Source organism: Opisthocomus hoazin, chromosome 4 (assembly GCF_030867145.1).
Source record: "Opisthocomus hoazin isolate bOpiHoa1 chromosome 4, bOpiHoa1.hap1, whole genome shotgun sequence".
Taxonomy (NCBI): Eukaryota; Metazoa; Chordata; class Aves; order Opisthocomiformes; family Opisthocomidae; genus Opisthocomus; species Opisthocomus hoazin.
The window spans coordinates 84,295,660-84,322,186 of NC_134417.1; the positions used below are offsets into that span (position 1 = coordinate 84,295,660).

At 40.1% G+C, this 26,527-nt stretch overlaps 1 protein-coding gene across 2 annotated transcripts in view; it reads left to right on the top strand.

Annotated features, from left to right (window-relative positions):
* PTPRN2 (protein tyrosine phosphatase receptor type N2) overlaps positions 1–26,527 on the top strand; it is a 707,013-nt gene that overhangs the window by 616,313 nt on the left and 64,173 nt on the right. For both annotated transcript variants that reach the window (XM_075419758.1, XM_075419759.1), the window contains 2 exons: positions 3,452–3,646; positions 26,320–26,467. In XM_075419758.1, coding sequence (XP_075275873.1) covers positions 3,452–3,646; positions 26,320–26,467 — 343 coding nt within the window. The remainder of the gene's footprint in view (positions 1–3,451; positions 3,647–26,319; positions 26,468–26,527) is intronic.

The following is a 26,527-nucleotide window of genomic DNA, read 5'->3' on the forward strand; positions in this document are numbered from 1 at the left end:
TGGAACACCCCACACACTGAGACCCCACTGTTCCCAATGCCTTTCATAGGAAGGGGCCAAAGCTGCCCGTCTCAAGGACGAAGCGAACCCAAATCCCACATTTAGACATTTCCCCGCTCTGAGCTGGACCTCCCTACTCCATACGTCCCAGAGGGACCCATTTGGCTCACCAAAATGCCCCAAGTGTCAAAGCTTTTTGAAGTGGTGGTACTCCAGAAACCCAAAGAGGCGTCGAAATGGCTGGGCTAACTGAGAGGTGGGTTTGAAGAAGCAGAAGCTGTAGGTGTCCTGAGGCTGCTGGCATGCGTGTGGGGATGGGGCAGGTTCCTCAGCCTGGGCTGGGCTGGCTGGGAGCAGGAGGAGGAAGAGCTGTCAAGGGCTGCTAGACCTATCTGGAAGTAAATTCAAACAAGTCTTCTGTTTACAAGTGGGGGAACACCCATTGTCTTGGAGATTTAAAACACCAATCAAGAAATTTAGTGGTGCTTTTGCTGCAGCTGTGATTTGACCTTCCTGTTTACATTAAACATTTTTTATGGCAGTGTGCAGTGACATGGTTGCTTTGTTTAAGGTATTTGATAGTTACAGCAATTCTGGGAATAATTGTTTTGGTTCTATATATATCAGGAAAGAAATATGTTAATATTCGAAATCAAATTACATTTTTTTAAACTTACATTTACTGTGTTTCTCAGCCTTGGCTTCCTTCATGAGGACCGTGAACATGTTAAACTTAGTTTTAAAACAACATTTCTTAGTAACATTACGTCCAAAACTTTTTTTTTAATTTGCAGGTTAATCTACTCTAGAACCAGCGGGCTATAATATTGACAAAAATTGTCATTATGGTTTGTGTAAGAATGGTATATTAATTTCTTAAGGTTCACTAGATCCCAGTTCTTTCTTGTTAGCAGAGGTCTGTAATCCTTTCCACAGCAACCACTTGTAAAAGCAGAGGATTATGGCTTGAGGCAGGATATGAGCAGCAGGAACAGATCAACTTAAAAACAAAGATCCTGTTTGAGTACAAATGCTATTGTTAGCACAGAGTTGGGGTGAGTCAAGTGGCAGGATGTCTATTAGAATATAATAAATCTGTATCTACACCACATAGCATGCTAGCCAGAAGACGCATCCTTTTAGCAGTTATGTGATAGACTGCATATTTTTATACCTTTACTTACTATACTTTTGCCTAGTGCAGTAAACCATTCCCTCTGAGAATGACTGGTATCTAAACATCTGAACAGCTTTTTTGGTTTTCTGTGGATTTATTTTTCTGTCTAAAAAGTTTCTGCACTGTTACACTTTTCCCAAAATCTGCTAAAAGCAGGGATTTGAAATTATACTACCGCAAGGTCATTCTGAGGTAAAGTAATAGCCATTTTGGACTATTGCTACCTTTTCTTATGACATGTATGATCCTTCAGAGAAAATGAGAAGGAGATTTTTTTTTTTCTCTGTCCCTATGTTTAAGAAAAATAAATACAATAAAATGTTTTCCTTTATTAAAACGTCTTGGGTTTAACACTGATAGTTTAACTGACCTATCTAACACTAATATATGTGACTCGATTTCAAAGTATTTTTGAATTCTAATGTTTTTTCCCTAATTTTTTTCCTGTTAAGGTCAGTAGGAAGTAACAAATGTACAAAGTGAAATAACATTCTAGTCAAGTGTGGAAAACCCCCTACTTTTTGTAAAAATTAAAAAAATTCTTACATGGCATCAGTGAAATTAATAAACAGACAAAATACGGTGATCGATTAAGGTAGCGGTTTCGTTTTGGACAGTCTGTACAGTTATTCCAAAAACTGACACCACACACAAGGAGTAATCTGTGCTTCCCAAACTTCTGGTGACTGTATTTTTGTAATAGACCACAAAATACATCCTGTTTATATACGACAGGAATTTTATCTTAGTGTATGTTAATTTGTATGTGCTTATATACATACATTATCTATTACACACCATAAAATAGTAAAATTCCACAGAAGTATCTCTAAAGGCAAGTCGAACAGAGGCTTTGGTAGAAGAAAGTGTTTGGAGAGGTCTTTAATCGTTGCCATGTGGTGGCAAGAGGAGTTTCAGTATAGTGGTTTCAAGGAGTTTGTCTGAATGGTTGCTGCTGCATGGGTTAGGATCCCTCTTCAGCGTACTAAAGTTCGCAAGGTTAAAAAAATGAAGCCATAGTCTTAGTGTTATATTTCTAGCTGCTGGCTGAAAAGATTTTTTTGCACTTGGTATATGGAGTTTTTCTGATCATCCCGCTGATGGCACTTGGGCTGCAACTGTATTATCAATGAATAAGAAAACAGAAGCCATGGCATTGCAACGGTATGAATTCTTCAGACTCTATTATTTTGTTAGCCTGAGGCAAGAGACTGTGCCCTTAGTACTCGTCTGTGCAGGATGAGTAATCCGAGGCAAATGTGTAACCACAGCGCGTGTGCAGTATGTCCAGATAGTACGGACTAGCCGGTCTTGCTGTGCGCCATGGGCACAGACGTGTGTCTCTCACGGACAATAGGCATATGTTAAAAAATGGTAATTTTATGATACTGTCTGGGATTTCACCACACATAACTGATTCTAAAAGCGTTGTAACAAGGACAGTCTAACTGTGAATCTATTTATCGCATTAGAGTCAGAATTTTATGCTGTAAGGAGCTGGTTTTACCAGCAGGATTTTCTGTTACCTAACCAGAATTCTGTGTTTTTGCATGAATTCTATGCATGGGAGCAACTGAAAATATGTGTTTCCAGTGCGATCTGTTTCGGTGTTCTAACGTGGCTTGCATTAGCGTGTGTGATAGCTTGAATTTTCTTTCTTCACCAAAGCTGCTTAAACAATACAATGACAGATTTCTGCTTTTATTCTTCATTAATGTCATTCTTCATCCTCTCTGCCCCACATCAGGGAGGAAGTGGTGTGAGTTTGCTATTTTAATGAAGAGAAATGAGGCATCTATCAACTAGGATTTATACTGGAGAGCACATCAATTCAGTTGCCTTGAGCTTGCTGAGTTTGCATATCCAGGGCCAAGCAGCGCTCTCAATTACTCCCGTGCAACCCCATTAACTTCAGGAGGTTGCACAGTTCAAAAGTGTCTTCACAGAAGGCAGCGTGATATGGGGGGGAGGGGGGGGGAAGGGATATCTGTTAGAGAAATCAAGCTCCAAAATATTATTTTTGCTTATCTAACAGGAGATGTGCTTGCAGTCCTAATTACACTTTTGAAAGGTTAGGGTAGTCATCATATCGTAATTTCATTGAGTATCTCTTTGTAGATGTGCCTAGCAGAACAGCCAGCCTCCCAAAAATCACTGCAGTGAGGGAAAAACACTTCCAGCCCTGGAAACATATTGTAAATCATATGTCTTTAGTAGACTGCATCCTGTAATTACTCTTAACCGTAGGTTGTTTCTTCCTCTTTCTCTCTCTAGGAGCTATGCCGTCAGCGCATGGCAGTGAAAACGTCTGATCGCCCGGAGCCCCTGCATCCTTCTCGAATAAACAGCGTTTCTTCACAGTTTAGCGATGGGCCCATTCCCAGCCCCTCGGCCCGGAGCAGCACGTCGTCCTGGTGCGAGGAGCCGGTCCAGTCCAACATGGACATCTCCACTGGTCACATGATCTTGGTAAGGCGTTTTTGTCTTCAAGGCGTGAGAAATGCCATCAGGATTTAAAGTACGTGCTCAGCTTTTGGAAAGACATAGCTTTTAAAGGAAGGGAAGCTGTCTTTTCACAGATAAAAAAAAATACTCCTGAGCTTTGTCAGTAATCTTGGCTTTGTATAATTAAAACTAAAGGGATTTTTATTTCCATTTCTTTTTCATTATATTGGTTTTTTTTCCTCTCTGGGGAACATTCTTGTATCTTGGACATATGAATTGTTTGCATGCTTGCTTTAAAAGAGACAAGCCTTGCGTTGTCCTTTTGTCCTATTTATTTATGTTTACCTCAGCTTGGACAACTGAAGAAAACTGCTAAATTTTTGATCCACTTGCTGCTTTTTCTTGTGTACCTTTAGTGTGTGGAGGTGTTCTGAGCTGAGATGGCAACAGAATATTAGTGATAAAGAACAATGTATTTTCTATTACCCTTAGAAAAGAAATGTGAATTTTGAGCCTAGCCTGAATTTTGTTGTACTTGGCTGGATTTCTTTCAGGCTGGCTTCTTTCTATGTTTGAAATAATCCAAATATATTCTATTAATGGAGTCTGTCTGTGTTGGAAAACTTGGGTTACTTCCAAATACAACTTGCAACCAGTATCAGTGTAGAACATGGACACATGAAGATCTGTGTATGAAATAGCTTTAGCAGCCCAAGACAGTCAAAGCCCAGTGGTTTGGACTGGTTGCAGCTTGTTTTTATCTTGCTCTCTGTTAGTGTCCTGCTAGGAAAGCTGTGGAGTAATCCCCCTTTTTTTTGTTTTTGCTATATTTTCCTCATCCTTTAAATATTTGCTGTCTTGGTAGAATGCGTTGAAATTAGCTGAGAAGTTGGGTGACAGTGAAGACGATGAGCCAGGTGTTACTTTGCTTTCTATATTTGATTTCTGCTGTTTGTGAGTATGGTTGATCCAAAGTAAACACCCTTGTCCGTTGGTAGTGTCGCCATGCATTTGGAAGCTTCCCTGTTGGTTGGTTTGTGCACTACTGAGAAGACTCACCAGTGGAGTGTCTCAGCAGAAAACTTCTCTCCACCGTGCCATACTTTTGGGTCGTAATTTTTCAACTTCTTTCTCTCTTTTTCTGGACTTAAATTGGAAAGTGCTATCTTCTCGGATATTTTTCAAGTTCTTAGAAGGCACCTCACCTAATGGAGAATGGAATGAAGTCAGGCAAAACCCAAAGAGCTAATTTGACCTCAGCCAAGTTGCTGACCTTCTTAGAAGGGCAGGTTTGTAAACCAGATGCTTCATCAGAGTATGTCATGCTGAGTAAATACTTCATCCCCTGCCTATTCCCCCCCAAAAAAGGAGTTAATTAAGTATTATGTTAAAAGCTGGTATACAAATGCAGTTTGGAAAGGTTGCTCCCATGGCAGTAAATCATTTGTCATACTTTTTACTGTCCCACTTTTGCCTAACTCGAATTAAAATTCACTTGCTTTCATAGTTAACTTAAAAGCTCACGTGAAAAAGAATAACCTCAATTGCCCATCATCAAAATAAGTACAGACTCTGGTGATAAGGTTCTAAGGCAATATATTTGTATGGAAATAAGAGCAAAATTTCCTATGTAATTGGAAACATACATTTAATATTTGCAAACAGTTTCAGCTACTTTAAATGGAGTAAAATTGTTTTCAGTTATGTTATTGGGAAAAATATAAAATCCCAAATTGAGCTTAAAGGGGAGAAAGTTGCATATAGGAACCACTTACTCTGGCTCTGGGAATCTCTGCAAAATTTCAAGGAAGAATTGTCTTCATGTGGCGATAAATAAACTTCAAAAAATGGTGTTTGGTGTCCATAATTCAGTCAGTCCTGTTTAACCCTGAATGAACTCATACATATGTTAGCTATCTAACAGCATGTGTTACATCTTAGATGGTGAGGGTTCAAAGAAGGGTAAAAGAAATGCTGTAGTGTCTTGAGAGTACAAACCACACAGAGAGAGTAAAAACAGTTAATTTGTTTAGTCTAAACTGAACAAACAAAAATCAGTGATTCAGGGGAGTCTGTCTATGTGCTTTGAATTACAGGATGGGGGAAAATTGTTCTTAATAGACGCAGATGATACAATTAGGAAGAAAATATGGGTTAGAATCAAAAGGATGCATTTAGCTTGGATATCAGGGCAAGCCTAATGGGAGGGTCAGGCAGGCAGTGGCGATGTTTACTTAAGGGAAGTAGTTAAACCATAAATTCAAGATTTGCCAAAGGCGAAGCTAAGTTAGGTTTACGTAGGAAGATCGGCATCGCTCAGCTACAGCACTGAAGCAGATGATTGGACTTGATCAGAAATGCTTGTGTTTTGTGTCACCCTGGGTCACATTGATATTGGAGAGCCAACCCAATTTATGTTTTGCTCAAAAATAAATGCACATATCTGTAATACGTTATTTGCCTGAATTTCTCTCTGTCTGGAGACGCTGTGGCTTGTTGGACTTCAGCAATAGAAGAGGTTGCAGAGCTGAGCTTTTCCTGCCCTTGCCCTGCAGCTACAAGTCGAAGAGAGCGAGGGACCAGTTTGTGACTTTTATACCGTTCTTCCCATTGCCTGCTGCCACAGTCCTCTTCTCTTTTAAATTTTGTAGACATTTTCCGTGAAAAATATCACAGCGCCTAAAAAAGCAACGAGAAATATTAGCAAGGGCTCTAGTCAGAATGGCAAATGCCATCTGCTTTGCAGGGTAAATGCACTTACAGCTCTGTAAATGTGTTTTTCAGCTCCACAGTGTGCAGCGAAGTAGCAGTTAGCTGAGCTAGGACTTCTCAGTTTTTATTGTTCGTAGGTGCCAGGACCTCTCCAGAGAATACAAAACAATGGATTGCTGTATGAAGTGCCAGCAGGAAATTTTTAATTTTGATTTATCAGCAAAATAAATCTTGAAATCTTGAATGAAAGTATCTTGGAAGAAATGTGTCTGCCACTGCTGAATGACTCGATGTAGTCTTGCTCAGAGGTAGCGTTGGTCAGAAACATTTCTGTAAAGCTGTTTAATTTGCTGGAAAATGCTAGCAGGTCGTACCTGAAATGATGATGTCCAAGCCACCTCAGCTTTGGTTTTATTGGGGTATGCTTGGCCACAGGTACTGTTTTCTTGGAGGACTTGCTGCTTGTGGTTAGCCCGTTGTTCATAGTACTCAAGGCCTGGAGCAACCAGGAGTCTTCCAAACCCATGTGGCTGTGGGGCAGCCTCCTCACTTAGACTGAAACCGGTCTTCCAGAGAGAAAAATCCTGCATTTCTGGCCACCTTCCTGTGCAGCAAAGGCAATGTCTCCGCGCTGCTGACAGTAGCATGAGGTGGTTTGTACTGTTGGCAGGAGGAAGCAGGGAGGACTCAGGAGGCCCAGAAGGGCAGCGCTAACAACATTCAGAGTTTGTTGTTTTTTTTTTTTTTCCTTTTCACGTTCGTTTTCCTCACATTCATAGCAGGAGGATGGCCCATATGGCACTTTTTGAGTCTGTCTTTCTGAAAGATCCAAGCGCTTTGGGAAGTGTAACGAGAGGAGCATGTTTTATGCAGTCGTGTTTGCGGTGCTGACGGGCTGGTTTCAGCAGGAGCAACAACAAAGAAGTGTCCTCGTTTCGGTCACCATTGGCCTTGCAAGAAAACAGTTGTTCTTCAGAAGGTCACAGCTAGGGAAGAACTAGGAACTTAGAATGAGATTTCCATCCGCTTTATTCACATACGTGCATCTATATTTCAAGTGCCAAGAGAAGCCTTAATAAAGTGCAATGCCTCCCTTTGTAGTCCAGCAAGAAAACCAGAGAGGTTTGAAGGTGTCCAGGAGAGATTTAATCTCCCTGACTCGGGCTCCTCACTTATACCTACATTTTGGGCACTTAATGAAGTGGTGTTACTGACTTGAGTCCATTAATACCCCTTCTGGGTGGTGAAGTGAGCGGGTGGCTGGGAAGGTCGCCAGAGAATGGGGCAGGGTGGGTTTCTCTCGGGCGGTCTCCTGTTCTGCCTGCACCATCCCACCAACATCTGTGGCTTGGATGAAGCAGTCTCCTTTGCTTGTGCTGAAGCACAAGTCCAGCAAGTAAGTTTGGTAGGTTGGATCCCACATCTGCTTCGTATATTACCAGGCTTGTTTGGTTAAAATAATCTTTTATGAGTTTTTAAATGAAGAAGAGTACTGCAAGAAGGGAGCGTATGCTTTTGAAGATAACATTTTGAGGTTGTTATCTGAATACCATATATGAGAGGGAATTTGCAGAAGCAGAAGTGATTTTTCTGTGTTTGGGTGTTGTTTTTTTTCCTTGTAAAGACAGACGTACAAAATTTGGAGCATTATACATAAATTGGAATTTCAGAAAGTGTGAATTTACAAAAGGTCCCCTTCAGTACTTGTTTAAGCTGCAAGTGAGGAGTCCTCTCCCTGAGGGTATGAGACTGCTGTATGTATTGGAAATAATGATAGCCTGTGATGTTTTGTGCATACTGTACTTTCCAGGAGGAGAAAAAAGTTTCATAACTGGGCTGAACGAGGCAGTGGAGCAAATGAACTAGAGACTGAAATCTAGGGCCTCACGTCTAGGAGGTCTAAGCCGACTTGATCCCCTTGTCTTTGGCAGTACGCCTGCAAAACCCAAAGGGCTTTCCCCATAGAGAAGTGAAGGATGGCCTCGTGTGAGGACTTTGTGTCAAGAGAAAGTTCTGGAACAGGTTGTGTCCCAGTAAGGTGACACAACCTGGTCTGGGGGACATGGGATGAAGATCTGCCAGGAAAATGGTCAAACCCAAGGTGCAGAATTTTGCATCCACTTTGCTTTCGATGCTGAACCAATGGCAGGATTGCTGGCGCACTGAGAGGGATAACAAGGAGGGAATAGTTTCCAAGATTGAACCTGGGGGTGTTTTATAACATTGGTATCCTGTAGTCTCTGCATAGCAACTTTTTGATGCAATTTTATAAGCAATTTTCCCTCACTCTCACTTATGAAAATAATCTCTGTTTGCAATGGGTCTATGGGGTAGCTGCTATAGATTTTCTTTTAATTGAAAATGGAAGAGTGTAGAACTGAGTGACAGAAGACACATTCCAACAAGAAAAAATATTTGTTAAATCCTCCACTACATTTTACTGAAACTCCTTGATTTTATTCTTAAAGCTACAATAAAAGCATGAGCAAAAGGCATCTAAACACGCTTTGCTAAATAAACTCCAGCCTGTGAGGACCGATAGCACTGTGCTAGATGCAGGCATACTTTGCACCTTGAGCTTAACCCATATATACACAAGACCTTTCCTAAGCGGAGGAGCGTGATGCATGGTACGAGTGCAGTGTGCTGCTCGGGGACAGATGCCGCAGAGGGATTAATGCGAGCAGGGACAAAGAGGGGGAGTGCAGGTACAGAGAACAAGGTCTTTGTCGCAATTGTGGTCTGTTTGACTATTTAGTGGGTTTTAAAATTTTTTTGTTTTCCCACCATTTGCTTCTACCACTATTAATTTCTCTTTAGTTCTTTATGAATTTCAAGAATATAAATACTCTGTTTAAAAAAAGCGTACAACTGAGAAAATGAAGGACAAAATCCTCCCTCGCATGGGAAGGGAAACAAGTCAGTGGCAAAGTTTAGCTCAAAGCATAAACTCCTTACACATGTGCTAAGTGGATCTAAATCCTAACTTATCTTTTAGCTGTGCCAGTATAAATAGTTGTAGGAGTCTCATGAAATGTAAGTCCCAAGCAGGCTTTGGCCCTAAAGGCCATTTCATCACGAACAGTCAGACAAGAGAGTCACAAGGCAAAGGGCTGTTGTGTATCGCATCACTCAGTGACAAGATGGCCAATATCCCAAAAAGACATAAATACTGGGGGGGGGGGGAAATTTTCACCCATCTCTGCCGAAGTTGTGCTTTTAGGGACAAGTAGAGCTGGTTGCTTCCTGAAAGATCTTCTGCTGCTGAAATGGCATTTGTCTCTTCGTTTTAGGTTTGTTTTTTTCCTCATGCAATGTTTATTTTGAAACATTTGCCTCGGTTTGTTTAAAGCCAGGGCTTGAGATATAGGAACAAAGAAAAGCTACAAAGAAAAGTGCAAAAAAATCTCGTTGCATATGAAAACAGCTCTACTAACAAAGCCATAAATCTAATAAATGAATGTATGTACTACATATATTTCATCAATAAAACTCAGGAAAAATATTCACGAAGAGGTTACCCTTTGATTCTTCCATTTTTATTTGTTTCATGTTCAGTTGCCTCCCTTTTTCTATATTAATCTTGTTGAATGGGCCTTAGGAAATAACGACAATTACACAGTCAGTATTAAATCAAGAAAAACATTCCTCTTGAACACGGTATGAAATTAATTTCAAAATATATTATTTTTCCTAAATTCTTCCATGTCAGTTCTGTTCCCCAAATGTATTCATGATTAGAAATAACTCGCCAGATTTCTGGGACTACATCTTGGTCTGTCGTTTGAGTGTGAGGTGTTTATTCCAGCTTTGTTGAAGCTGCTTTGGTTGAACACTTTTAGTCACCATACATCATTCCCTAAGGCTTTTGGTAGAAAGATGAAGAAAACATTTCTATTAATATTCTAGAGTACTAATTTTAAAAGCGTTACATTGGGAGGAATACATGACACAAAACTAGCTTATGCAACTACATGCACAAAGTAAAAAGAAAAGATCATTGCCAGGCTGGAACAAAACTTGGTGGCTATCTGAACTTTTTTGCTGTTTCTTCCAGCTTTTTTCAATTTCTAGAGAACATCCAGGTAATGTCATAACAAGATAAATACCAGTTGTAGCAAGTAGCAGGAGGTGCTAGGAAGTAATTTAATGAAAAAAAATCTGTTTTTTGATACTTCAGATTGAAGACAAGGGTTGTTACTGGGTTCTCAGCTGCTTCTGAAGTCTCATTTAGTGGCAGAAACCAGAGATGAACACTCATCTAGGAGACTGCTGATCTTGTCTTTGGGCTCCAAATGCATCCTCAATAATGAAGTGCTCTTTGCTGTATTTGTCCTGTTGTGCATGCTCACATCATGCATGAAGTCGCTGATAACTCATTGTAGCAGATGTAGCAGTTAGTCATAGTTTGGGTCTAACAGATGGAAATGCCTATTCGGAAGGAGGAGGATACTGGAAAGAGGGTGGTTCAGGAAGACCTATCAGGCAGGAGGCCCAAGATGGTAATGCACGTCACAGAGTGTTTCTGAGCTGGTGGCAGAGTTCAGACATGAGAAGGAGGTTGGTTTTGACTCACTGTGGGATAAAGAAACGGCTCACACAGGTTGCAGGACATGGTGCACTGCTAAGATCAAATGACATGTGGTAAACGGGACTATGACTTCAGCGCTTCTGAAAACACGTAACAGTTCAGGATGAAGCTGGGACTCACTTTGTGGTACTTACAAAGAAGGGACACCATAGTGGCACTGTGTTTTCGCACTGTTACACCAGTTGCCATTTAAGATACCCAGGAGAACTCCAGTGGTATTTTGGGGAGCTCCTTCTCTTCATGGGGGCTACGCCAGCAGAAGTTTTTGGAAGTGGTCTGGTTAAGATGCTATTAGTAATGAAAACGCCTTAATCCATCCATTGATTCAACAAAGTCTGTTTGTGCTCGTCTTCAGGGCAAGATAAAAAAAAATTTATACTTTGCTTTCTGCAACTCTTTCTGGGATTAGGCCTTAACTTGGCGGTGTTTTGTGAGTAAAGTATCAGAATTTGGGTGGTATTTGGAAAATTTAATGTGTAGGACACAGGCAGAATGCTCCTGTGACGATCAAATTTTGCATATGCACCCACGACGCAGCTGTGGAAACATTTTTAAAGAAGGAGATAAACATTAAAATAATCTGTGAAGTTTGCTTGTGGATGACATAGTATTTGCTGTTCCGTAAAGGAGGACTATGTTACTTTTTGGTCAAAACCAGATAAAGTCTGCTACCCTCAAATATTACAGCCGTCCCCCGGTATGTCTTTATGAAATACACATTTTTGCTATGAAATTGTCTTCTTTATATAACTCTTCTTTTGTTTCAGACTAGAGTAATATCTTTTCAGTTTTTCTAGTTGGTAGCTCTCCCTGCTGTCCTGTCTCCCTCATCCTCTTGTCCTAAACTCGTGTGCTAATGCAGCCTTAGGTTGCCTGGCTGACGGAGAAAACCCTGTTCATAGCAGGAGAGAATTACGAGTTGCCTCTTGTTTCTGGCTGCTCGCTGTACCATTGCACTGAACCGAGAACAGAAGGGAGGGGTAACAAACCCCTCACCAGCCGTGACCTGTTACTGCTCCAGGAATTATTCTCTGCCCTTTTCTTTTAGCAATGGCTATGAGGGCTGGTGTCCAGGTCCGGAAATGTTTCTGTCCTCAGTCTGGTCAGTAGTAAATCCATTAATGTCTGTTGAAGACAGTTGGTTTCTGGATTTGATGTGTCTTTAAAAAAATACTTCTGTGACTATGTATCACAACTGTGTTATTTTTAAGATGAGTTATGTGAAGGTTTGGCTCCTTCTGACCGGGCTGTTTGTACTGTCTAAAATATTCCCGTGAGCATCCACTAACCCTGCTGCACATAGCAGCTAAGCTCTGGTAGCTGTCGGAGTGCAGTGAATTGAAGCACATTTCTGTACTTCTTTTATTAAATATGTGCACATGCAACACATTTCTTTAAAGAAAACAAACAAAAAATGACAACATCTCCTGTTCAGATACATTATGTTTATACTCTGAGCATTGAAGAGAGTCTGGTAATTACAAAGCTGTCTAAGCATTTTTGTTTATAAATTGAAAAGGTACTGAACTTGAGAAAACAAATACAGTCAGCTATTTAGTACTGGCTAGTTCTTATATTCTTTTCATATTTAATTTAAGTGGACTTTAGCTGGTTCCACATAAAAATATTGAAGGACTAGCAGTGCACACCATGATTTGTGTTCTTGCTGTCATCCAAATTCACAGAAAGAAGGAAACATATTAAAGAAATTTGATAAGACCAGGTGGTCTGAGTGAATAAATTCCCTTTCATTAACATATTCCCCTTATTAACTCTGTAATTAATTGTACATAGCTAAGGAAAGCTATGGAAATTGCATTTTGAGATGTATCAAAGCTGACTTTATGCTTCAGACTTCCATGCAATTTACTATTAATGAAGCAAGAGATGGAGGCCCCAAATCTATAATTATTACTTACTATTTGAATGACAAGCAAAGAATTTTATCAGCACAGTTTCAAATGAAAGGGGATTAGCAGCTAATGTTGAAATTGTTAATCTTTCTTATTAAAATAATTTTGACGAGAGTGTTTAGCCTGAAAGAGGTTTCTGGAACATCATTTACCATTAAAACAGCTATTTTCTGAAGCTCAGTGTGAATTTGTCTAAGTTTGACAGCAGGGTGCAAATATTTTTTAAATGAATGAATATTTTATGGGAACTAAGGCTGTTCATGTGTGAGCTGATGCCGAGCTGCTTGCTGTGTGCATATTCCTGGAATGTGTAGCAGGATGGTAGTTCAATATCCATCTTACCAAAATGAAGATGTCTACTGAGATAGCAATGGAAAAAAGCTATAGCAGAAAAATCTGAGAACTGAAATTGCACCCAAGGCGGTATCTGCGCGCGACTGATTAGCAGGTGGGAGCCCCCTCAGAATGGGGCCCTAGATCTTGGTGATACTTTTAGGACACAGAAAAAGCCTATAATTACACTTGGTAACAATGTTACTTCATGTTTAGACAGGCCTGCTTACCCCTTTAAATTGTGGTAAGTTTTCAGTTTTCCTGTGTTTTTCTTAGTGTCATGTACCTCAAGGTGAGTATTCAGTGGTGGATGCTTTATACCCACATATATGCTTGTGTGCAAATACCATATACAGCAACAGTATCCTCGTATAAGTGTAGATAAATATTTGTGAGCAGGGATATAATATACATGTCTTTTAAATATTAATGAAAAACTACTTGACATTTTAAATTTTAAAACTTGTCCTTGCAACATTTGCAATCTCCATCTTGTACAGCAGTGTACAAATGAAGCTGACAGGGTTGTTTTCACTCTTCGGGATGAGGAAATTGCAAATATATAGTGACGTAAATGGTGAAAAGCAAAGCAGTGACAATTTACAAAATTTAATTTGCAGTGGTCTCAGCCACGTAAGTACGAGCAGGGATGTATCTTAAAGAACACTACTAATGTGCCTGTGTCCGATTACAGAAAAAAGCTAGTGTAAGAGGTGTCAGGTGTCTTTGCCAGTGACAAATCTTTACCAGCAGAATAGAGATCACAGAATCACAGAATGATAGAGGTTGGAAGGGACCTCTAAGCTTTACCCCTGTGCAGACTTGTGGGAACTTCATTTGGTTCACTCAGGAAACAGGTTACAGAACTAATTTGTATCTATAGTGCTACAAGTGTTACCTTGCAACAGGCTTGCAGACAGAGTGGTATTGTAGCAGAACGTGCCATAGACTGTGTGGTCACTTCATTCACTGACAAAGTCAAAGGCTTTTTAGCTTAACCATGGTGATTGTTAAATAGCATGCAATGACAGTACCTGAAGAAGCAGTTTCATCATAAAAGCGTGTTTTGTATGTGTTATAATTATGTGTTAGGTCTGGTGAAAGACATCATGGGTTCTTCTTAATCTGTAAGGATCACAATAAACCATGTAGACCACAACAGCAGGAGACAGTCGCCATGCCAGCGCGGTAGGCTGGCATGGTGAAGAGGTGGAATTGGTAAGGATGAAGCTAATGCAGAATCCGAAACCCAAGGTTTTCTAAATGCAGGAGTATTTCTGATGCAGATATTTATCTACTGCTTTGGCAGGAAGGCACCCAGAAGAGTTGGTTTGATTAACCACAGTGACCACACAGAAACAGGAACATAAAATCCCCAAGACAGTGCTGGCTCATAGCGGGGGGATGTCTCGCTACTGCTCAGGTGGGCATGTGTGATACCTGCCTGAGAAACGTGCTTTCTTCTTTCCTCATTGCCTCCTTTCACACATTGCTGTCTTTGTTTGCATTAGACTAGTTTGGCTGAAATCATTTTAATAGTTAATTACTGTTAGCGTAGTGAATATACTAAAAGTGCCTAATATGTTCTTTCTTCTGGAAGCCCAGAAATTACTTTTGTGTCATTTAAAGTTCTGCTGGAGTCAGGAAAACTCTGCAGTATCTGAGGGCATGCACCAGCCTTAGACTTATCGTATACATGTCCTCACAACTGAATTTTGAGAAACTTTGTCCTTCAGATAGGATTCTGGGGCCTGATATAAGAAATTTTGATTAAAGTCACTAGGAGCCTTTCAACTGACTTCAGTAACCAAAATAATAATAAACCAGCTCTTACATAGCACTTTTGATCAGTAGGTTCAAAGCTCTTTCTAAAGGTCAATATTATCCTGTCTTTTTAGCCCAGGAAGCTCAGGCATAGCCAAGGAACTGGCTTGACCAGGAATAATCTTAAGGTCAGAAGCAGAGCCAGGAGTGTCTGGTGTCCCAGTGCTCTGCTCTCACATCTAATCATATTGGCTTCAATAGAAAAAGGATCGTCTCAAAGGGTAATATTTTTGCCCTTTTTTGTCCCTCATTAGTATTTTTTAAGACATAGAAGTATGACATGAAAGTATAAAGGATTTCTGCACCTGGGTTTGTCAGGTTTGATTCTGTGAGTTTAGTTTTGTCCTCATTATTTAAGAGCAAACTTCCATATTTGGAGAGCTGGCTGGAAGATATGAAATACACATTGGAAAAGCTTGTGAAAACCACACTGAGGATGTGTAGTCTATAGTCAGTTACCTATATGAAAAGGACGACGTCTACTCATTTTTGGAGCCTCTTCTGAATTGATGGCAGTTTTCATCAAGAATATATTCCCAGTCTGCTAGATCCTTAGCCATCGCACACATGCACATGCACACATGCACTGAATTTATTTTGCTTTTTTTCTTATGCTTAGCAGTAAGCTGTACTTGTACTGTCTACTCAGAACTACTACTGTCACTCTCTCAACATTTTCTCCTTGGTTCAGCATGTGAAGGGAAGTGTTCCAAGGAAAAGAAACAGCACACGAGGAAATGTTGACAGTTATCAGTTATGACCAAAATTCAATTCTTCCCATATCATTTTCTTCATTTGCTGTGTTCTGTTTTTTGTTTCTCTGGTTTTCTTTCTTTGCAGTACAGCATCTTGGCTTCTTTCATCATTTCACTTCTTTGTTGACCTCTGCAGTCTGTTCTTGGCTTCTTTTTTTTCTGTCCTCTTGCACATTGTCTTTCCCTTGTTCCTATTTTGTGCTCTGTCACTTGAGATATTCTTGTCTGTGGATTAGACCAGTGTTCTTCAAACTGCTTTAAAGTGTTTTCCCTTACTGTCTTCCATGGAAACCCAAGAGTCCCAGGAGTAGGTAGGATGTCTTCAGCTTACGCACTTCTAAGGTTTTTCCATCACTTCACAATCCCTTTTGAATGCTTTCATGAGAGAAATATTTGAGAATCATTGAGTTAGGCCAACCTCAGCTGAAAATCCCATGGAGCATAGATAAAAGCCTACCTAAAAAATGGAACACTTCATCTAGATTGGGGAGCTGGGTAGATGCCAGCTGCATCTTTCTCATGGCCAGCATTGCAGTCTCCTGCTGTGTGTTGGTTTGACATGGCTGTGAGTGTGACGTGGAAGGGATAGGGCAGAAGTCAGGCATGTCTTCTCCCACAGTCGTTTGCATTAAGTCCTGAAAGTACTTCTGTGGAAACAGAGTTTTTTCACTGCTTACTCTCATCGCTGGCAGACTCTCTAATTGGGTTGCTTCTCTGCAGTTTGCAGTGTGCAAACATGGAACTTCCTAGGTCAGGGATGTGGTTCCAAAATGGTCTTGAGTGCGAGGATTTGAGCTTTGAAGATGTTTGTGGAGTTTGAAGTTTCCTGGCTCTGGCTGTTACCAGAGTTTTCTAAGGAAAACGCTGATTATCCAGTCTGTTCTTTCCCTGATTTTTCTTGCAGGTGACCATATGTTCACTTGTACTTATGCATATTCTGCCACTCAGCTGTGGGTATAGCGTGGATTGCAAGACTTCTTGGATTTCGTATTGCATATTCTCAATTTTCACACAAATCTGTGTGTGTTTGTGTACAAACTATCTCACTATCAGTTTTGATACCCTTTTTTTCCCCCTTCCCCAAAACCCACGGAAAAGCAGAGGGGTTTTCCTTTGAGTCATGATTTGTGCATGGGGAAGCACCCTTTCACTTCTATTCGCACATTTAAGAAGAGTAGTAAGAACATTACTGCTTATCCCTTTGCTCTAGCAGGAATGTTATGTCAGTAGAAATAATATTTTCCTTTCTACCCTCAAGATGGCCACTGTCTAGCAGAGGCATAATTTGCCAGGGTTTCTATAAATCACATCATGTGCTGTATCACTTTGATGTACTTGGTCATGGTTGCCTGGGTTTTCCCAGTCTCATTATCTCTGGAGAACTTGACCACGCTTGAAGAGAAGATGATTTTTAAACATGACGTTTTCAGAATTCTATATTTATCTCTTGGTAGTTTTTATATGTGGTAAATGAAGATGACTGTACAAGTGCTCTGAAAAGAAACACAGACTTTAATTCATTAAAATCTAAATTTGCAAATAGAGTACCCAACCGGGAACCCGAATTTAGATGCTTAATTGAGTTAGCGGGGTTTGAAGAGGACGAAGGCAGGGAATTTGGTTTTGTGTTTTCAGCTAGGTAAATAGTGTGTAGTAATATATTTTTAAAGTTTTCATTTCAGACATACAATAAATTAGAAGGCATATGAATGAATCACAAATATGTCTTGGATTGTGGTATGATGTTCAAACCATTAGTAAAAAAATGAAGTGAGAAGAAGGAACCATCTGAAAAAGAGCTTTATTGTTTAAGAAGAAAATAGCACTTTCCTGTGAGAATAGAATAGGATGTTGATACTTACCACAAGTAGCCAAAGGACTTGATTTGGGTTGTTTTTTGTAGTCGTTCTGCTACTTTTTATTCAGCTATGTAGCTTGTGCTTGTGCTTTTGCTTTTTAACAAAGCTACCAGAAGCACTTCCCAAAATGTCTCAGTTGACAAATTCAGCTGACGCTGGCCTTGGCATCAGTTCCCATACTGCACAGTTGTCTTTAATGGGGAGGTTTGGGTTTTTTTTGGTTTGGATTTATGATTTTTTTTAAGAAGCGTAACAAAATATCCCATGCTGTGAAATAGCAGTATTTGGCTAAGAGATATAGCTCTTCATTTTTTGAAAGAACATTCTTCCTTTATTTAAAGGCTATTTATTATTTAAGATTTTTGTTGTGAAATCCACCATAAGAAATACAGAAAGCTTAGAAACTGATTTTGGCTAATTCATCTTTTAAATCTTTATCGTTTAGTTTGGCATGTTGTTGTATAAAGAGAATCTGCAAAGTGCATAAATTAAATTCCTGTACTCATCAGCCACTTAAACCCTGTACTTCCAAACAAAACCCCCAAACCAAAATCTGTTCTAATTCCATTAGAGTCAGAACATTTGGTATGCTCTGATTACAAAAATGTTACCAGATACAGATTCATGAACGTTGCATGACCTTTAGCCCTGTCCATAAACGTAATCATGGGAAAAGGAAAAAACAGTGGATAAGACGACTGAGTTCTGAATTTCCCTGCAAAATAAGTGGTTTAGGAGCATATTCTGTGACCCTAGGAAATTCACTTCCATGTTGCTGCCCCTTCGTTTCCCATCTGTGAAAAGGCAATGATACTTGTCTCCCCTGCAGAAGTAATGTGGGTACTTTCAGAAGGTTGGACGGAAGGAGCTATAGAAATAGAGAGACTGTAAGGGAGCAAATTATATTCCTTTTATGGTAATCATCTTCTCCTTTTTGTTGAGGTTTATTTAAAGCAAAGTAATTGCAGGGGTGAAACTTCACAGGCATAATTTAGATTTCAAGAAAGGGGGTAAGGAGGAGGAGGTGGAGGTGGTTGTATTTTAAGGCCCAGAAGACACCATTAAGTAGCTGATAATCCTTGAGAAGGGATTCTTTGTATAGTGAATTTCTTTAACTTCTGCTATATTTAGAGAGCCAGGTAGAGTAAATATTTCATAATTAAGCATTGTAATTTTTTTTAATGTTTAATTTCTTAGCCACGTTTCCTTTCAAAAGCATACCTGCCTCCATCATTCCCAATTCAAGCAATGTTTAGCATCACATGTATTTTCCCAAGATTTCCTCCAGTACTGAAAACCTGTGTCTGTCCACACCAGGTTGTATCCAGCCATTTCATTGAGATTTCACTGAGCACCTTTGGCAGCTGGGAGCTGTAAGAAAAGGGATTAGTGAGTGTTTGTCTGACACACACTGATCCCAGCACCTGCTGATTGGATTGAAGTAATCCTTTTACAAGTTACAAAACTCTATTATCAGAGCATTAAGAGAGGGGGAGGCAGTGATATACCCTACATCAAGGGTATATTAATTTAGGTAAACAGAACATAAGTTGCCGTTTAATGTACTTGTGAATTACAGTCATTCTCGCAAAAGTTGCATGATAGTCTAGTCTGGTAGATAATGCCAGACACTGTTCATGCAAAGATGATACTTCTTTAGAAACCCAAGGGCGATCATTTAAAATTATTTTAGATGGCACGCTTAGAGCACAAATGGTCTCTGTGTACATGCCTAGTTGTTTACAATAATCTTTAAATCTTAAAATACAAAATTGAAACTATGGAATGTCATTTTTTATTGTTGGCTGACATCACCATGGAAGCTAATTTATTTCTGAATAATACAATCTATCTGAAATAATCTGTGGATATTCTTCTCAACAAGGCTGAATAGTTGCTTTCCCAGAGAATTGCCTCCCTCTGTTTTTTTTAGTTATCCTTCATCACCTACCATATTATGTATGGTATTAGTAGTGTTTTATGCCAAATTACTAGTGAAGCTTCATAGTAGCTTTCACTAATTAATTGAAAAGGCTTCAGAACTACTCTTTTCACTGGTGTAATCAGGTACTCAGAAATAGGACAAAAATTAGACCAAAACACGTTATGGTAGTAATACGGCTGCAAACACTGAGGAGGAGAAATAATTTCTCAGTGTATTTTATAAAGACAAAATACAAATTCCCAGGTTTTTATTTCCTAGATTTTTTCATTTGTGATTACCTTAGTCCTCACTGATAAGATCAGGAGATCCAGGATGGCACTGGACAAGTTATAAAAGAGAAAAGAGCCTTCAGCCTGAAACGACTGACTGATCAGATGCTGAAATCCTGGCTCCAGTAAAGTCAGGAGTGTTGCCATTGACAGCAGTGGATGCAGAATCCTCCCCAGGATAGAAAGTGTATGAGACTTTACAGCCAGACATTCATTTACTGAGATTTCTTCCAGATGAAAGTTCTCTGAGATACTGACAATGACTTGCCACAACAGAACTTTTATTTTTGTGTGTATAGATAGTGTCATTTCTCTACAGTTAATGTTGAAAACTTGATATGCCATGTTAGGACTAAAACTAGTGCTTTTAACAACAGTTGTGGAGTGACATTTCAGGGATGGAGCTGGTCTTACTAACAGCGATAGGCTCTGCATTATTGTGGGTTGATTGGATCAGAGCATCAGAAACATCTGTGGTGCTTCAACAGAACTATAACTACTAGAGAAAACTGATTTTCTTAACTTGTTAGTTGATCAAAAGACTTAAAATGGTTGCAACAGTGCATCCTCTCTTTATTTAAGGTCTGCTGTGTTAAGGAAGAAAGGTATGAGCATAGATTGGCTCTGCTCCCTTGTTTTCTTCTACGTGGGGCACCACTGAGAGCCTTTTTCATGGAAACACCTGTGATGCGCTCCCAGCCTTTGGTGTCTGTGAGAACACCACGGCATCTCAGAGACAGAACGACCAACCTTCTGTAAATGAGGAAAAGCCCAAAGTAACTTCAGTATTAGTATGAAACAGGGTTAGGAGATATGAGAAATGCTTACAAGATGCAGAGAAACATGGTGGTGTTCTGTGTGGTCTGAATATGGCGCAGGATTCTAATAGTGACAATTCTCTCAGAGAGCTTTGCTTGAGCAGATCTGGACAAGTGTGGGTGCACCAAAATAGAAGAATAAAGTAATCATAATTTTATAAAAGAGGAGTGGGGAGAAGGAAAGAGGAGAAGAGAAATGAACCTTACTATTGCTATTCCCTGAGTCCAAACTCCAGCCCTAATAAATAATGGAGCACATATTAAAAAAGAAATTGTTGATTATCTAGCAAGAGATTTTTCAAGGGCATAAAAGGGAGATAAGTGTGAGGGTCTCATTTAAGAGGATGGGGAAGGCTGGAGTCTTTCCTTTGTGCGTTTGCTAATCTCCTCCATCCTTTCAGTTGGATAGCTGCACAATGGGTAAGAATGTGCATAATTTTAGAAAGAATAAGTCTTACCTGGACAAACCTGATTTCTTTTTATTTAACTAAAACTACAAAACCAGTAGATGAAGTGAGAACAACAGATGTAAAATATCCAGATTTTAATAAAGCCTTGAAACTGTCTCATGAATAGTTAATTGAAAAATTAATGTCAGTGTTTTAGAGGATAATTATTTCGATTGAAATGTGGCTAGAGGATGATACACAAAAAGCAATGATCAAAAGCTATGTATGGGAGTGTCTGGCAGAGTACAGGAATTGCTGTTAGATCCAGTTATATTTAACTTTTTAAATAATGATCTGGAAATGGATGGAAGTGACTTAATGACTTTTACAAGTAGTATCACAGTGTAAAGTTCTGCACAGAAGCAATGAGAGAGGAGTAATTCAAAAGTTTGAAAACCTTAGGCCTGAAAACACCTACAACAAATAAAGTTAAATTGTCTTTGAAGAAAAGAGTCACAGGAAGAGATGTCTACAGTTTGCAGAGATCCATTAATTCATGATCTGTGAAGTCACTGAAATGTATACAGGCGGAAATTATACAGGACAGCAATATTCTGTGTAAGCAGGCTAAGGTTGAAATAAATGGATGGTGACAGTAAGTAGCAAATTAAGTTTGCAATAGAAAAACAATACTATTGGCATCTCTGTGAAAAGATCTCAAATGAGGACTGTTATTCCTTATAGAAAATCTTGGAGCATTCCCAGGAATACAGTGTATATTTCGGAACAGTTTGTGTCCTGAGAAATAGTCATGAACTGTGTTTTAAGCTTCTGCCTTAGTTACAGGACACCTAAATGTTAGCAAAGTTTCTTGGTGAAGTACAGGACACAGGGCATTAATTGATGGCCTGGAAATGCGTAATCAGATAGGCTTCTTCTGTCTCTAGCTTCTACAGCACTTCGAGTAATATGAGTGGGAACAGAGAAATTTACTGTGAAGCCACCAGTGATAAGGTATTAAGCCAGAAAAAGGAAGTAAAAAATCTTGTGCTTTGCTGAAATTAAGTTGGATTCACACAGAAGAGTTTTCCTCTGATGTATATAGTCAATGCAGTATGTACTGAAGAAGACAAAGAAGTTTAAGCAGAATAGCAAAAATGCTGGGGTGTCCTGTGCCAGAACAATGTAGCCTACAAGTTACCAGGAATAAAGGCAAAAAAAATCCTTTACTTAAGTCAATTGGAGAGAATAACAAAAGAAGTTGTTTCAAGTGTGGTCATTTAGTGCACAATTTGCTGTATAACAGCTAAAGCCATTTCTTTCCTCTCCCAATTCCTGCTGAGGAACGCAGTGAAGCACCGCGGCACTGCCTGGCCCGCTGCATCTCTGGAAGAAGCAGCAGCCGTTGAAAAGCAGCGGCTCTCACACTGTGAGGTGAAAGGTGTGGATCTGAGTGGTCACCCTTCACAAGGATTAAGATAATGTCCTGTCCACTTCTTCAGCTGACATCTGAGATTCAATTAGACCTGTCAAGGTCTGTCAAGTTAACAGTTGCCCATCTTTTCATTGAAAGAGACATCCTCAGTCATGAAAAGAGTGTCTAATCAAGTACCATATTGGAAGTATGTTGTCAAAAATAATTGCAATTATTAGCTAATGTTCAGCTGTTACTGATGCTGAACATTAGCTAACAAAATAGGTGTTTTTAAAACAAATATCTCGACAGATGCAAAGCATGCTATCTCTGAAGGAGATAGGGCTCATCTTCTGCCCTAACAACTGGCATGCCTCACCCAATGATAGTAATAGGTTTGACAACACATCCCCCCCTCTCCACATAATGCCGATGCATCCTCCTTACCCCATAACATGTTTGGTAGCAAGAGTGTCCCAGCTGTGCATACAAGAGAAAGTATGAACTGGGCTACTGATTGTCCTTGCAGGTGAGGTCCTGTGGAAAGAAGATCAAGACTTAATGAAATTTAAGGTACATCAGGAGATCTGACCAAGCAGACAGTATTTGTTTAAATAATAGCATATACTCAGGATTACAAGACTTGTCTTGATGTGGACAGATTGGTGAGACCAGACCTCTGTCTTTTTCAGGAGGCTTTGAGGAGCATTACAGTAACAGTGGTGACAACCTTTATTTATTTTACCTGCTGCTCTGGGACAAGGAAAATCATGTGCATGTTTGACATGTTGGTAATGAATTTCTTTTGTACCAGGCAAACGTTGCAGAATGTCTCTTGAAAACATCCTAATTAAGGAGTGGATTTGAGTAGACATACAATCTCTAAAATATCGGAAGTTCCACTCAATTTAATGTACATCCAGCAGCTCCCAAGAGAGTGTTTCCAAATCACTAAGCTTCTGTTTAGCAAAACGGGGATGAGCATAGCGGCTCTGAAGGACTGTAAATGAAAGATTACTTAACTCTGAGGGAATTGTCTGGCTTCAGAATGCTTTAAAGCAAGCTTATTTCTCTGTAGCTTTTTTAAACCTGTGTAAAGCAGATGTTCATATTGTAGAGAGCCTTCTGCAGGTTCATTCAAATAGTCAAACACTTTTTCAAGATCTGTCGGGAAGTGCCCTGTGAATCTGATCCATGCGATGCCAGTGTTGAGACCACACGAAAAGTGGTTGTCTAATTAAAGAAAGATTTCAGCTGTTTTCCTTTGAATGTTCATTCCTCTTTGCTCTCAGAATTCCCTGAAAAAGGAAGGTAAAAGTAAAAAAAGTATTCCTTTCTAGAAAGAGATGAGTTATTTAAAAATTCATATGCAGTAAAGCAATCAAATTCCGTTAACTATGTCATATTTGACGATTTGAAAGAAAATAATTTTTTTTTTTTAATACAATCCTTGAAGTGATCAAATAGGCAAGTTGGAGCCAACGGGAAGCTCCTTGCTACTTACAGCCCTGCCTTAGGAATCAAATGTTCATGGCTCTTTTTCTACAGCTTCGTGGATCTCACAGTATTTTGGTGAGATTCTGTGTTGGCAGGTCAGTATATCTGCATAAAATGTCCCTGAAGTCTATGGGACATTGGTGATGGGCATGTCAAAATGAATCAGATTATGAAGCTGTGGTTTAAAATGGGAAGATGCTACGGGCTGGTCCTTGGCTGCCTGGTCTCTGCCTGCTGCATGCTAAACAGCTTCTCTGAAGCCAGGAGTCTTGGCTCGGTGGTATTGTATGATTGTGCTATTTTTTCCCTTTGCTTCATAAAAATTATATACCAGCTAGTCTCTGCTCAGGAGGGATTATGTTTTTGTTTATTACGTTCAGTGTACATAGCCAGGCACAGATTTACTATGAGAAAAGACCGGGATCTTTAGCCTCCATCCTTTCCCCAGCAGCAACAGCCTTTTGGCAAGGACAAACAAACTATCAGAGGATGGTTTCCTCCCCTTAACTTGCAGGTTAAGGCCAGGAATGTGTTAGCTGACCCGCTCCCCGAACACAGGACAGGGCCATGCCACTCTCCCAGCTCCCCGTCCCTCAGGTCACAGTCTGCTGTGATGCTTTTTCCTTCGTTATAGAAAAGAAGCAACCACACAGTAGGTGTTTTGATTGTATCTAGGCCACCACTATTTTTTACCTCCTTTAGAAACCATTCTTCTAACACGATGTATTTCTGTGTCCTTAAAGATACCCTTTCTGGAAGCGCCACTTCTTGAATTGCTTTTCAGTAACAGGTTTGATTTACAAATCCAGTGTAAAGACGCACACTGACAAACCCTGCACGAAACAAAGCTTTGTGTCAGGGGCTCTTTTGTAACCGAAAAACCACTCAAGCCGCAAGAGAGAGCGGTCCCCTGTCTCGCCAACGGGGTGGGCAGCGCGGCAGAGCGACAACTTTAGCAGAGCTCCTGTTTGGTGGAGGACGGGCTGCAAGCTTTTTGCACCTTCTGCTAAACCTGCTGAGAGGGCAAGCGAGCCTTTCTTCTTCAGAGCGTGTTTGGGAAGAACTATTCGACAGAACAGAGATTGTCTATGGAAAAGCATTTTCTAAGCAATTAAACTGCTTTTTATACTTTCCAGTGAATCCTTTCCAGAAGCTTTTTCTAGGCGAGTGTTGCTACAGATTGGGCTGTGTTAGTGAGTGCTTCAGCAGGAGCTGCTCTGACTGATGTTTGGGCCAGAGGCACCCCCAGCTCTGCTCCTGGCTCCCACCCAAACCCTGAGCTTGTCCCCTGAACACTCTGTCCCTTTTTTAATCTGCTCAAGGATGATAACTCCAGCCTACCTTGTAAAGGGAGTAAGGAGTTTAATTTACAAATATGAACTGGGTGTAATGTGAGATTATTCTTTTGCTTACTGTAGAAGATGACAGACTGTGAAAGGTATTGGGCTGTGTAAGTAGGCTTACAGTACCAGCCGATCACTTCATTTTCATGTAAAAGGGAGGGGAAGATTTCCAGTCTTCCCCACGCTTCCTCCTTTCTGCTCGCTTCCCCTCACCTATGTGGATGATTTTCAGGTCCATGGGGTGAAGGAATAGGCTTTTAGTTCACTTTCAGCAAACCTTCGGAACTGAATTCCCCATCCACTGCTGTACTGGATGTCTAGCCTCGGGAGAGCTGCAAAAACTTAAGACCTGCACCAGTATACTCTGATGGGCCGTCATTCCTGCCACAGCCAGCTGATTTTTCTTTGGTGATGCTTCTTTTAACACCATTGACTTTACTGAATACCAGGTGCAATCTTTAACGGCAGATGTTAATATTACTTAACAGCACGTTCTCAGTTCAGGGCCCTCTCTGTGCCAGTTTGTGTGCAGGACGAGTTCCTGAGGAGCCAGTACTTGAGCCACGACCCTTCAGCCTGGCAAGTTTTTAATTCTCCTCGACAGCTGTATCATTGTAGTGAGTTGCATATGTGCTTGAACTTTAGTTTTAGAAGCCTTTGGTTTGACGTGAGCTGTTGTTGTAGTAATTAATTTTTATCAATGGACTTTTGTTTCTTTTTCATTGCCTGATGAGAGACATTTGGGCTTACATTTTCTAGGTACTGAAGAAGAAATAGGTTTCTCCTGAAGCTCAGTAGCTGGGGGTTTCAAGCATTTCTTCTCTCTTAGCACTGGTACATGTTAGTGTTCTCATTTTGTATAGCATGAATACGCTTGAAGTAGCTTTCTTAAGTGAATGAATTAGCCGTAAGACTGGGTGTGTTTTCTCCCCAAAGCTCAGCATTCTCGTGCTTTCCATCCTGAAATACAGACTTTTATCTTAGCTTTGAGCCTAGTTAAATCGATGCTTAATACAGGAATTCTTTTCATTCCAGTCCTATATGGAAGATCATCTGAAAAACAAGAATCGGCTGGAGAAAGAGTGGGAAGCTCTGTGTGCTTATCAGGCTGAACCCAACGCCACCACAGTTGCACAGCAGGAGGAAAATATCCAGAAGAATCGCTCGCAGGCTGTAGTACCATGTATGTACACTTTAATTTGGACGATTGCATTTTAAGTTCTTGACACTTTTCTCAATACCC